The 13,232-nt window shown below is 40.0% G+C and overlaps 1 protein-coding gene across 4 annotated transcripts in view; it reads left to right on the top strand.

Moving 5' to 3' along the window:
• The window catches only part of ZCCHC7 (zinc finger CCHC-type containing 7), a 256,065-nt gene extending 243,125 nt beyond the window's left edge, over positions 1–12,940 (top strand). For all 4 annotated transcript variants that reach the window (XM_058694890.1, XM_058694892.1, XM_058694893.1 and 1 more), the window contains 3 exons: positions 4,259–4,354; positions 10,076–10,193; positions 12,405–12,940. In XM_058694890.1, the coding sequence (XP_058550873.1) occupies positions 4,259–4,354; positions 10,076–10,193; positions 12,405–12,841 (651 nt within the window). In that variant the 3' untranslated portion in view covers positions 12,842–12,940. The remainder of the gene's footprint in view (positions 1–4,258; positions 4,355–10,075; positions 10,194–12,404) is intronic.
• Positions 12,941–13,232: the final 292 nt, after the last annotated feature.

The following is a 13,232-nucleotide window of genomic DNA, read 5'->3' as shown; positions in this document are numbered from 1 at the left end:
AGCAATGGGGAGGCAGATAATAGACATGATAACCAATTTAATACACGAGAAGGTGAAATGGGAAAAGGAGCATCAGGAGCACTGTGGCAGGAGTAAGTAAAAGTGGCCTTTACTCTGAGAGGATGCGATGGGAATGAACCACTGGAGACTTGTACAGTAGTGTGGCTTTCCTGTGTTCTGTATTCCTGAGGAAAAGCCAGCAGTGCCATGGGGACACCAGTGGTTCTCCTGTGAGGAAATCCCTATTTGCATCCATACCAAAGTTCTAGTGTCTGGATATCCATCTTGTTCTGGTTCTTTCTGTGCCCTCCCTCCCCAATCATTACTGCCTGATTCATCTTGTCCTTTTTCATAGGATTTGAGCCAATGGAATTTCTTATTCCAGCGGAATAAACATAGTGAGCATATTTTCCTTTCTTCAATGAATCTAGAAATCTTGCCTCAGCAGTAAATTACCATATATTTGCACAAAAACACATTGAAAAATTATAAACATAAGTCTTTCAGAGAATGTTTATTATTTGGCGGGTGGATAATTCTGTTTATCATCAGTGATAGTCTCTGCCTACAGTCACTGACTAGTTTTTGAGCACCTACCATTAGCCTTAGAGTGGATTTTCATGCCACTCAAATCCAGTGCTCTCCATTCTGAATGATAAGCCCTAAGCGATCTAGTCCCTCTCCATCTTTAGAACCTCCTCTTCTCCCACTCTTCCTTCACCTACTACACTTCCAAATTTACAGATATTTCTCTGATAGTCAAATATGGCAAATTTACCCGCATCTCCGAGATTTGCATTCCCTGTCCCCATGCCTGAGGCCTAGAATGCTGTTCCCCAGTCATTGCATACTTGGGGGTATTTTTATCACAAGAAATGACCATCCCAGTGAGAGTTTCTCTAAAATGCAATTTAAGTCACCACCAATGACTTTCATTCCTTTAACTCTATTTTAATTGCCTGCGTGCCATTTATTACTACCCGATTGTGTGTGTGTGTGTGTGTGTGTGTGTGTGTGTGTGTGTGTGTGTGTTTTGTTGGTTTATCTGTCTTCCAACGTGGGAGATGTGAGCAGGGATTTTTGTCTGACTTCTCAGTTACCTAATCTATTCTAAGATATCTGGCATATATTAGGCACTCAATTATTTTTTGAATAAATTAATGAAAGAATGCTTGTATATGCTTATGCCATGTGCCCAGCACTCTGGTAAACATCACTGATGGAGGCGTCCTTGAACTTGTTCTGCTCTACTTGTCCCCTTCCCTTCTCTTATACACAACCTGGTATCTTGAAAAAGTCATCAGTGTTTTGTTCTTCAGTTCTTTCTACTTACAATAAACCCGTTACAGTCTGGCTTGTATCTCTACCCCTCAAATAAACTGCTCACAATGGTTTCTAGTCTCCAGCAACTTCCTGATTGCTAATCCAGTGGATTTCATAGTCTTTATCTTATTTAACCCACCAGTAGCTTTTGACAACTTCTTCCTCAAAACATTATGTGTTCTGCCTTCACATCCATGACACATCTCTTGCTTTGATTTCTTTCTCTTAAACCACATATATACTCATGGTTGCAATTTTGTGTCACATCAAGTAACACAAAGATGGAAAAATAATTTCTGCTTAATAATTTCATGTCTTCCTGGTGCTCTATACCTGAACAAATTTATGAGGCACTGCAGTGAGTGAGTGAGTGAGTGAGTGAGTGAGTGGTACATGCTTGTATGCATACCTGTCAAAACTATGCTTGACGACTTTTAGCTTGTCTTAATTCATGAACCACATTCTTTTATTGGAGAATATAAGACCTTTGTTAGTTATCATATCCCAGTTGACAATAGCTGAAATTGTAAATTCTATTTTGTGTAGCGTTTGTAGTCATTTTCAATAGAAAAGATCTTTTAGGCTACTGTTATCCTCCAGTTTTCCATTTTAGGAAGCAAACTAAAAGTGAAGTTGAAGAAGATTTTTATAGCCTATAGATTATTTTCCCATGTCAATAACATAAAACCTTCACAAGCCACCTGTTTGCCACATTAAACAGTAATAATGAAATTAGTTGGCACACCAGCACTGTTTGTTATAGCATCCCAATAAAGAACATAAGCAGGGCGCCTGGCTGGCTCAGTTGCGGGAGTGTGCTGCTCTTGATCTCAGGTTCATGAGTTTGAGCCCCACATTGGACATAGAGCTCACTTTAAAAAATAAATAAATAAGAAATAAACTTATCCAATTTCATTCCCATTCTCACCTCTTTCTTCCAATCTACAAAAAAAAAAAAAAAAAAAAAGGAGTGGGAGGGCTATTAGGTTTTTCTCCTTCTGTTTAAAGCCCCTGCCACCTCAGGGGTTTAGCTCTGTCTTCTCCCTTCTCTCCTGTTTTCACCACCTCCCTCTCTATGAGCTTCCTCACATGTTCAGATCTCTTTCTCATTCTAATAGCAAACTCTACCAAATCCCCTTCCTAGATGTTGCTCGACCTTATTCTGCCCCTTGTTATTCATGCTTCTCAAAATAATACATACCTGCCATCCCCTTTTTTTCTGCTTCTGTTCAATTTTTTAAAATATTTCTTACTGTCCAATGTAACATACATATTGAAAAATGCATAGTTACATCACACACACTTAAGTTATATAACACCACTGTGTTCAAGAAATAGAAAATTGCAGCTACCCCAAAACCTTCTGTGCATTTTCTCCCCACTGGAAGTAACTACTATCCTGGCTTCTGTGGGGAATCATTTTCTCATTCTTTATGGTTTTATCACCTTTGTATTCATCTCTTCACTCTTCAACCTGTTGCCTTCTGCTCTTTATTACCTTTCTACCAATTCCAAAATTCTCATACTAAGGTTATCCATGAACAATTGCCAAATCTAACAGATGCTTCTCAGTTCTAATCTCACTAAGCCTCTGCTGTATTTTCCATTGCAGATCAGTTCACCCTTCTTGAAACTACTCTCTAAGGTATATGACTATATTCTCCTGTGATTCTGCATCCTTCAGCCTTTCCTTCTCTGTCCCTTTGCCAGGTTCCTCTGTCTGCCCCTTAAATGTTATGCCCAGGGTTCCATCTTGAGCTCACCACTGTTCATATTGGGTATGGCGATGCTGTCCACTCGGGTCATTTTAGCCTCCACTATTATACGGTAGATTTCATTCAGAGCTAATCTTCAGCTCACACTTGTTCCCTCAGCTTTAATCTTACAGAGACAACTGCCTAATGGACATCACCTAAATACACAGCATCCAAGTTAGACTTCATCATCTTTCCCTCTAATTTCCTACTGTTTCTGAAGCAGTTGTTGGCACCCAACTTAGAAACCTGAAAAGCATTGTAATTTCTCCTTTCCTTTATTCCTCATATCTTGTCAATGTTCAGTGATACCAGTTTTATCCCCTCATGTATTGGCCAAATCGATTCCCTTTTTCCTATCCTTGTTACTCTTGTAGTGTAGACCCTCATCACCTCATTGATTTCCTAACAGCCACCTTTTTCACTGCATCTAACCTTCTGTTCATATTCACGCCCTCTACAACTACAAGCCAGAATGGTTTTTCCAAAATAAAATTCTAACTACTCTGCTCCCATATTTAAAACAACACTTAAAATGGAAAAGCCCAGATAAACCCCAAGTTCTTTAAGATGACTTTAAGGCCCTCCCTTCTTTTGCCTTGCTTTCTCCAGCCTCATTTTTCAGTCTACCTGGCTATGCATGTTATACTTTGTCAGCATGTATGCTTTCTTAGCTTCATGCATTGTTCATGCTAGCCCCTCTTCCTAGGATTTTCCATTTGACTTACACCTAATTCTTTAAAAGTAAATGTAAGTTTTGTAAGCATTCCCTGACTCCTTCCACCCCATCCCAATGATGGGTCCCCTTTGCCACTCCATTAAAACCTTGTACATGTTTCTCACTTTGCTTACATCTTCTGTCATCATCTGTTTAGATGTCTTTCATGTTCTACTAGCCTGTTGTGCTTCTCTCTCTGAGATACCTAATACCTAACACAGTACTGGGCACAACGCCTAATGGAATGAGGAGCGAAGAAGAGGAAAGCACATATTGACGTGAAGTGGAAAAGAATTGTCATGTTGTGCACTTTAACACAGAGAATCATCTGGATGTGAGGTCCTAAACTCTAGGAGGCAGTATTTCTAAAGGATCTCTTACCTAAAAAGAGCTCTTTGGGAAAGAATCAGGTTTTAATTTTCTTCTCACATTTAATAAACGCTCACAAATATTCATGTTGCAGACCAAGCCTGGACCACCCAAAAAGCCGAAGACCCCTTCTGGACAATCGGCCTTAGTGTATTGCTACAACTGTGGGCAAGAAGGCCATTATGGACACGTAAGTTTGAGTAGCATTTGGGCATAACACATTCTGTTGTTCTGGGAGTGGTTGCTGAAAGATGAACTAAAAAAAAAAAAATGTAATTCTGAATGCTTACCTTTTTAATAAACTAACATCCTAAAGTAAGACTTAATGTATTTTCAACTGATTTGCTTTTCCCATCCCTGCCAGAGAGATCTGTCAGAGCACGTTCTTCTAATTGTTTTAAATATACATGAACAAGTTAGGCTAAAACAAATAAAAACCTCATACAGTCAATCAGAGGAATAAAAGTAGTCACCAAAATGGTTACACTCTCATGAGTTCTTATGTTTGCTGTTACTTTGACACAGCCAAAATCATGATTGGAGATTTTCTATGTAGTTCTCCACTATCTCCAGCTTTCCCTGATACTGTGTTCACTTAAATCTTCATCACTCACATAAAAACTCTGACACTAGTGGAAAGACAGAGATACTGTATCATTGACTAGCCTGTCTGCCCCACAGACGTCCAGATTCCCTATCCAAGCTGCATATTCCCAGCCCCAGCTAAAAGGGCCAAACTGTGTGTGTTTTAGGTGCAAGAGTGTCAAAGCAGAAGGAATTTGTTGCTGTGAGATGGGAGGGAGTCTCCTAGCCAGTTGTCTCATTAAGTAAGAAACAGCAGCAGCGCATCCCAGAGACAGGATGTGATAAGAATAGACTGCAAGCTCTCCTGCATTCTGGGAATCCTGAGGCAGAGGAAGAAGGGCAGTGGCACAAAAAGTAGAAAATCTGTATGGAGAAATACATTCCTAGTCTCCTGGTAGGCTTCTAACAGCTTAGAAACCAAAATAAACTAAAATCAAATGCGATCTGATGACAGGAGGTAGAAAGCATTCGGGGGTAGAGAGTCCTCAAAATGGGAGGGCTGTGAGCAGTGGGAAGGGGACGGGTAGTGCTGCGCTTTGTGACTCATGGGAGTCCTACCTTGAATTCTGACCGTGGCACCTCACGCAGACCTTGGGGCTGGACCTCCGCAGCAAAGGGAGAGACACAACACAGTTCACCAACAGGTGAAACTTTTCTTCCACGTTGGGGCAGCAGGACCATGGAATGAAGGATTACAACATGAAAGCTAGGATGAAGTTCTGATCCTCAGGTCTGGCTTTTGCTCTGCTACTGACCACCATGTGACTTGAACAACGCACTCCGGTCTTCAGTTTCTTTATCTCCAAAGCAAAGAAGTTGTACGGGGAGATTTCTCAATACTGACACTTGGATGCTGTTTCCAATGTGAACAAATCCATAGTATGGTGACATGGATGGAGAGACCCATACTCCATTTTCATAGAATGCACATTAAAAACTTTGTTAAAGAATACTTTTTCTTACAAAATTACCAGCTCTAGATCTTTTCCTGCTTTGTGCGTTCCACCTCGTTGCCAAAATCCAGATGTTGCCAACACTGTTTAGGAAACCTATTCCCATGAGTATTCCACTGCCACGCAGATCACACAGATGTACAATTTATGCTTGCTGACCTCTTTAAAGCAAAAGGGTGTAATTTTCCATTTATGTTTGTTCAATTAAAGAAAAACAATTATAGTTGGGCACATATTGCTTACTAGTCAGTCCTGTTAATGTAGATAGGAAATATATTAAAAACATTTGGAATTTATCCCAGAAATCTAGATTTAGATAGTTTTTAATTTACAATAAAGCAAATTTGGCAGCCTCATCGCTGCCATAGATGAAGAATTCTAGATCATCCACACTAATGAAGAAGATCAGTGGTGTGGCTAATCCAGAATAGTAGATAAATTATATAGCCAACTATCAATTGTGTGTGCTAATGGAGGGGACCAGCGATGTGGATAATCAAAACATAATTTACATTTAGCTTTGGAAAATATTTATCGTATTGTATGGCTCTGTATAGCCACGCCAGTCTAGACTGTCCAGGATCCAAATAGAAGACTGTGCAGATGATTAAAGATGTCTGAGGACCCCTCCCCTTCATTTGCAGAAATACAGCTCTATAGATGTTACTGAACAGCCTCTTCGTATAAAAGGTATTCTGAGGTGAATGTGGCACCGCCCTTCCCTAACCTCACTCATCGTGTAGTTGGAGAGGCAGGGACAGTCCCTAAGCAGCTTCATATCAGGCAAACTACAAACTACCATAGAAAACAGTAGTCACTCTACAGAGAGACTACTCCAAGAGCGTGTGAAAGTATGAGTGGGTGCTGGGAGTGTATCAAGATCTTTAGTACCTCTTTGTAATTGCAATTTGCTCTTAATATTTTATGGTTAGAATCTCTCTTTGTCCATTTAGGCTGCTGTAAACAAGCTACCATAGACTATGTGGTTTATAAACAGTAGAAATTTATTTCTTAGGTTCTAGAGGCTGGGAAGCCCAAAGTCATGGTGCCAGTAGAATTGATGTCTGATGAGGGGCGGTGGCGGCGGCTGCTGCTGCTGCTGCTGCTGCTTCTTCTTCTTCTTCTTCTTCTTCTTCTTCTTCTTCTTTTTTAATGTTTATTTATTTTTGAGAGAGAGAGTGCAAGCAGTGGAGGGGCAGAGAAAGAAAAAGAGGGAGACACAGAATCTGAAACAGGCTCCAGGCTCCAAGCTGTCAGCACAGAGCCTGATGCAGGGCTCGAAGTCATGGACCATGAGATCATGACCTGAGCTGAAGTCAGATGCTTAACCAACTGACTGATCCACCCAGGCACCCTGAGGGGCTGTTTTTAATAGATGGCACTTCCATGCTATGTCCTTACACGGTAGAAGAGGCTAGGGAGCTCTGTGAGGGTCTCTTTTATAAGAACATTAATCCCATTCATCAGAGCTCCATTCTTATGGCCAAATCACTACCCAAAGACTCCACCTCCTCCTACCATCATCTTGGGGATGAATTCTGGTTGGGGGTTGGGAGGGATGGGCACAAACATTCAAACTATAGCAGAATCTTAGACCCAAATCTTTTATGGGTGCCCTTTCTTCTGGAAACTTAGAGCCACCATGGATAGTGATTTCTAAAAGTAATTCTTGGGCACCTGAATGGTTCAGTCAGCTAAATGTCCCAACTCTTGATCCCAGCTCAGGTCTTGATCTCAGGATCATGCTTTCAAGGCCCACGTTGGGCTCCATGCTTGGCATGAAGCCTAAATAAAGAAATACATATGTACGTATGTATGTGTGTATGTATGTGTGTATGTATGTATGTATGTATGTATGTATGTAATTCTCTAGGCTACCATATAGGTTTGCCTTATAACTTCAGGATTCAAAAAATTCCAAAAAGATCCTGAAAGTCAACAACACAGTATATCTAAAGATAGTTGGAAGAAGGAAATAATAAAGATAAGCACCAAAATTATTGAAATAGAAAACAAAGTTAATAGCATCAACAAAACCAAAAGCTAGTTCTTTAAAAACATTTTCATTTTTAGGGGTGCCTGAGTAGCTCAGTTTGTTAAACATCCAACTTCAGCTCAGGTCATGATCTCACAGTCCATGAGTTCGAGCCCTGCATCAGGCTCTGTGCTGACAGCTCAGAGCCTGGAGCCTGCTTCGGATTCTGTGTCTCCCTCTCTCCCTGCCCCTCTCCTGATCATGCTCTATCTCTGTCTCAAAAATAAATAAAAACATTTTTAAAAAATTAAAAACATTTTTTTCCAAAAGAAAAGACTTCGGAAAAACTACTCAAAGAAAAAAAAAGGTACAAATAGTGAATAAAAAGTGTAAATAACTTAAAATACAGTAAGTTTTAATTGTAGGAGAATACAAATTTTAAATAAGCTTTGCATTTAATAAAGTTCAAAATTAAGTCTGAAAATACAGATAAATAATTCTCTAGAAAAAAATATTAACCAAAATGAAGAACAAGCCTACATGAACCAATACCACTAAAAAAATTAAGTTAGTAATCAGAATTCTCCCCTGAAATATATCAGATCCAGATAGTTTTATTGTCAGGTTTTACCAAACCTTTATTCAGAAACAGATCATCCAAGAGAACACTACCCAATTTATTCTGTGAAGCTATTATAACCTAAAGCCACTTCAAAATATTTATAGAATGATGCCATTTTTATGAAGTCTGAATGCTTCAAATTTAACACTGTTGTTTATTAGAATAGTCATTAGTAGTAGTAGTAAGAGTATAAAATGTATGAGAATGGCAGGAACCAACTTTAAGACAGTGGCAACTTCTGGAAAGGGAAGGAGACAAATGAGGAATGGGAAAGAGCATTACACGGAGGATTTCTTTTTTTTTTTTTTTAATGTTTTTATTTATTTTTGAGACAGAGAGAGACAGAGCATGAGCAGGGGAGGGGCAGAGAGAGAGGGAGACACAGAATCTGAAGCAGGCTCCAGGCTCCGAGCTGTCAGCCCAGAGCCTGATGCGGGGCTCGAACTCACAGACTGTGAGATCATGACCTGAGCTGAAGTCGGACGCTCAACCGACTGAGCCACCCAGGCGCCCCACACGGAGGATTTCAATTGTGTTATTAATGTTTCAGTTCTTGGAGCAAAAACAAGAAAATTAAGGTAAAATGTGATTTGATAAAGTCCAATAGTAGGTACAGATTGACATTACTTTATTTCCAATACTTAAATGTATATTTAGAATGATTCATAATCTGCAAATCATGCTCTTACTGTGTGGCTGCCAGCTCAGTCAGGTATCTTAGAATTACAAGTCAAGTATATTTGCCAATGTTAGGATAAGTCAGCTAAATTTTATGTGGCTATTTCACATACTTTCTTCCTAAGAGGTGTTCTAATTTTCTTCAATACCTAGCTAAGAAGAATTGGACATTTATAAAATACATTTTAGGCAAGATGGCAGAGGACAGAAATGGGGAAGTTCCAAAGGGAAACCTCTTTCAAAGAAAAGAAAAGTTGGTCTCAGACATGCTGAATGGATATATGTCAACAGATCATGATAAATAAAGCCTATTCTGTTGGATGTGGCTCAGGCCAACGATGTGGATTTGGAAACTAGCAGAGGTACAAAAGCCAGAGTCATGCAGGTGGGGAGCCGACCTAGAGAAATGAGTGAGAGGAGTGATCTCTTGAGCGGGGCAAGGAAAGAGAAGAGAGGATTCTTTTGGGGTATTTTGGAATTACCTAGGAGCATTTTCAAACCAGACCTAACCCACCACCACCATCCTGCTCCCCACCATAAGGATCACTGCCCTTGTTAGCAGTATTGGGTTAAAATAAGCTTGCAAACCATTTGAGTGAAGGGAAAAGAGCAAAGAGCTAAGAATTTACACTCACATTTAGGGTGTAAATGTGAAAGGAGAAGCACTTGCTGGAAGGCTGTTGGAAGAGACAGACAAGCAAAGGTCTAATACAACATAAGGCCAAATAAAGTCTTTAAAAGAGGAACAGAGCAAGTTCAGTAGAGACCCAGCCCCCCATTGCTGTTAGCTCAGACTGGGGGAGGGGTTTGGCAGGGAAGACTGAAAAAAGACAAGAAAGGTTTCATGGGTAAAGAAGTAAGGAAAGAAAATCCAAGCCTGAAAGAAGCCTGTAAGCACAGTTGGGTGTGATTGGATGTTGGTTTGGTGGAGCCTCCCAGCAGGACCACATCCTGAGCCTCAGCGTTGGGTATCTGTGATGTGGGACTGTCTCTAACCTCAGTGGTCTGTGATCTTGCAGTTAAGGTTGCCTGAGCAGTGCCCTTGTGACATCCTAATTTCAAATTTGATAATTTGAAACAATTTCAAACAACTTGCAGGAATGTACAGAAAGACGAATGTTTAACCAGACCTTTCCAACATCTCCATTCATCTACTACTATGATGACAAATATGAAATTCGGGAGAGGGAACAGAGAATAAAACGAAAGGTGAAAGGTATGTTGTTGAATTCTTGTGAGATTACCTTTGCAGTAGTTCCTAAATGTCTTCCTTTACATGGTCTTTGCCTACTTTGGGTGTCATTGGTTAGCACAGAAAATGTTTTTAAATAATTACCATAGAAACCAGAACTTTCTTGATCTCCGGTAATCAGGCACCCACTTCAGAAACCCTGCATTATGATCTGTTCACACTAAACATTTTTTTTACATCATGACCATTTTAGAAAATGTCCTGAAAATACTTCTATCCATACAGGGAAGCAGGGTTTTAAAGGCTCTTTTTTTTGAGAGTTTTCTGTTTGGCAAGTAATTATTTTTTCCATTTGTATGTCTCTAGTATTTTTATGGAAAGAAAGGCTTCCCTGCTAGGTGATTCCTGGAGTTTCCCCAAAGAAGTCTGTTCTTACCAGCCATGATTACAGCAGAGCTCCAGGGTCCACAGCCACCTTCTGTGATTCCTGTACTTAACTGTTGATAACATGACGTTCTTTTAGTTTATAATTTAGGCCTACTTTTTTCTGTTTCTTTTGTGCTGTAGTTTACTAAGTTTAGCAGTGGTTTACTAAGTTACCTTTCTTGCTTTCAGGATGAAATAGTTCTATACTTCTCAAGTTGACCTATACATTGTAACTCTTAGAGCCTTTTTGGTATTCTTTCTCCATCCCACCCCCAACTCTCTCTGACTTAAGGTCTTTTTCAAAAGGAATTATTTTCAACTCCTGCATATTTTCCATATTACATTTCATATAAACTCTATCTCAACTATATATAGAGAGAGATTACAGTACATAAAGATATTTATTAGGCAATTAAATTAAAAAAGAAAAGAAAAGAAATGCACCAAAGTGTCCCCTCTGAATTAAAAGATTATGGCTCCTATTTTATTTTTATACTTTTTGTATTTCACGGGTTTTCTGTAATGAGTGGTTATAACTTTTATGATTCTAGGAAAACCATTTGTTTTCACTTTTAACTAGTAGTAATATTGGGAACTCTGTGGCTACTTTGAGGTTCTCTGTGATCCATTAGAATTTTCAGGCACCTGGGTGGCTCAGTCGGTTGAGCATCTGACTTCAGCACAAATCATGATCTCACAGTTCATGAGTTTGAGCCCCACATCAGTGGAACCCACTTTGCATCCTGTCCTCCTCTTTCTGCCCCTCCCCTGCTTGCCCTCTCTCTCCCTCTCTCTCTCTCTCTCTCAAAAATAAACATTTTTTTAAGAAAAAAAAATTTATTTCATGCTAAAGTCTATAAGGAATTACCTTTGCTCTGTATCCTAGAGTTCACTTCTTGTGAACTTTATATTACTTTGCATTTCATCCTTTTTTTTCAATGTTTATTTATTTTTGAGAGGGGGGAGGTGAGGTGCAGGAAGGGGGGACAGAGGATCTGAAGCGGGCTATGCCCAACACAGGGCTGAAACTGACGAGCTGTGAGATCATGACCTGAGTCAAAGTCAGTCGCTCAGCCAACTGAGCCACCCAGGCACTCCCATCCCTATTTTTTTATTGGCCACTTCTTTAATCTGTCAAGGTTTTGTTGACATGTTAGTTTTCATCCCTCAAACCTCATCTCCCACTTACCCCATCAGAATCATGCCTGTCAGACACTTGTAGTAAAAGGGTGCCAAGTCCTGGTAAAATGTAACACCAGATCTGGGACCAAAATGTCTGAGATACACACGTGTGTGTGTTCTCCAAGCCAGTGATGTCTGCTCTGGAGGAATAATCTCCTGTCCAGTTTGGCATCCACCTATAAGTACTGTGACCAGACTTTATCTTCTGAGGTTGATTGAAATGTCATGAGACATTTGATATATCTTGTTTCACTTCATCGTCAAAGGCTGTTTCTTTATCCCCGCCATGACTTGAATTGGTCAGATGTGACTTTTCTTCACAAAGCTGAAATGATTGCTTTCACTAGTCTTCGTCTCTATCATTCAACCTAGTACAACTGTACTGAATAGAATAAATATCTTTGGATTTCTGGATATTTTCCATTTTTAGCAATCAGAAATACAGAACTATAACCATACAATTTTTAGCGGGTGATTTTTACCTTAGTAAGGGCTCTTTAGAATGTTGTATCATTAACACATTTCATTGTCTAGTTTCCCTGTCTGCTGAGTTATTTACAGACCAGTGTAAGCCGTGTGTGGACTGTCTGGCTGCTGAATATACAAAAATACTTTTATATTTTCCAGAACTCCAGAAAAATGGGGATTTTCCAAGGCAGTTCAAGAGACCTCACATGGAAGCAGCAGAGAAGAGGCCCCCCCATGGCAGGAGGAAGAGCCATGCCTCGTGGAGAAACAGTAGGTGGCCTCAAGAAAAGAAAGAAACCCAAAAAGAAGCGAGCAGGAGCCGCAAAGAGCGTGAGAAACACAGGAAGGCTGACAGGGCTCATGAAGTGGAGGAGGACTTCCCCAGGGGCCCAAAACTCCATTCTCCTGGCACCTTCAAGACCCAGAAGGGTCCCAAGTCCTTCCACCACTCATCACATTACCACAAGCCAAGAGAAGACAAGCTGCCCAGAGACGGCAAGCGGGGCAAACAGAAGAAAAAGGAGAGCTATTTGGAGGGCGATGGCAGTGATAATTTATTTCTCATTAAGCAGAGGAAAAAAAAGTCCAAGCTGTGAGACAGCTTCTGATTTGGCTTTCCGGTGTTTGTCTGGTCTTCATGCCTGTGACATCATGGCAGTCTGTTTATGATCTATGATTAAATCAAATGAATTTTGTTTTGTTCTTTTTGTAATCTCGCCCGTACCTGAAACTGATGCACAATGACCATGGAGACCTCCATTCTCTGTGTCCAACAGGTTATTAGGTATAGAAGGAAAAAAAAAAAAAAGGACATGTACTCAGATTTCCCCCGTTCCCGTACGTCATTTTTACTCAGAATCCTAGGGATAAGAAGTAATCTTTTCAAGAAAAATTTTTAAAAATACTTTTTTTGAAAAAGTAAAAGCTCATCAAATATAATTCGTATGCTGTGGGAGTATGAAAATTAAATCCTTGCAGGAAGAGAAA

This window comes from Neofelis nebulosa, chromosome 12 (genome assembly GCF_028018385.1).
Source record: "Neofelis nebulosa isolate mNeoNeb1 chromosome 12, mNeoNeb1.pri, whole genome shotgun sequence".
NCBI classification, from domain to species: domain Eukaryota; kingdom Metazoa; phylum Chordata; class Mammalia; order Carnivora; family Felidae; genus Neofelis; species Neofelis nebulosa.
Note: the sequence above shows the minus strand (reverse complement) of the source record. Positions and strands in the feature narration are given on the sequence as shown.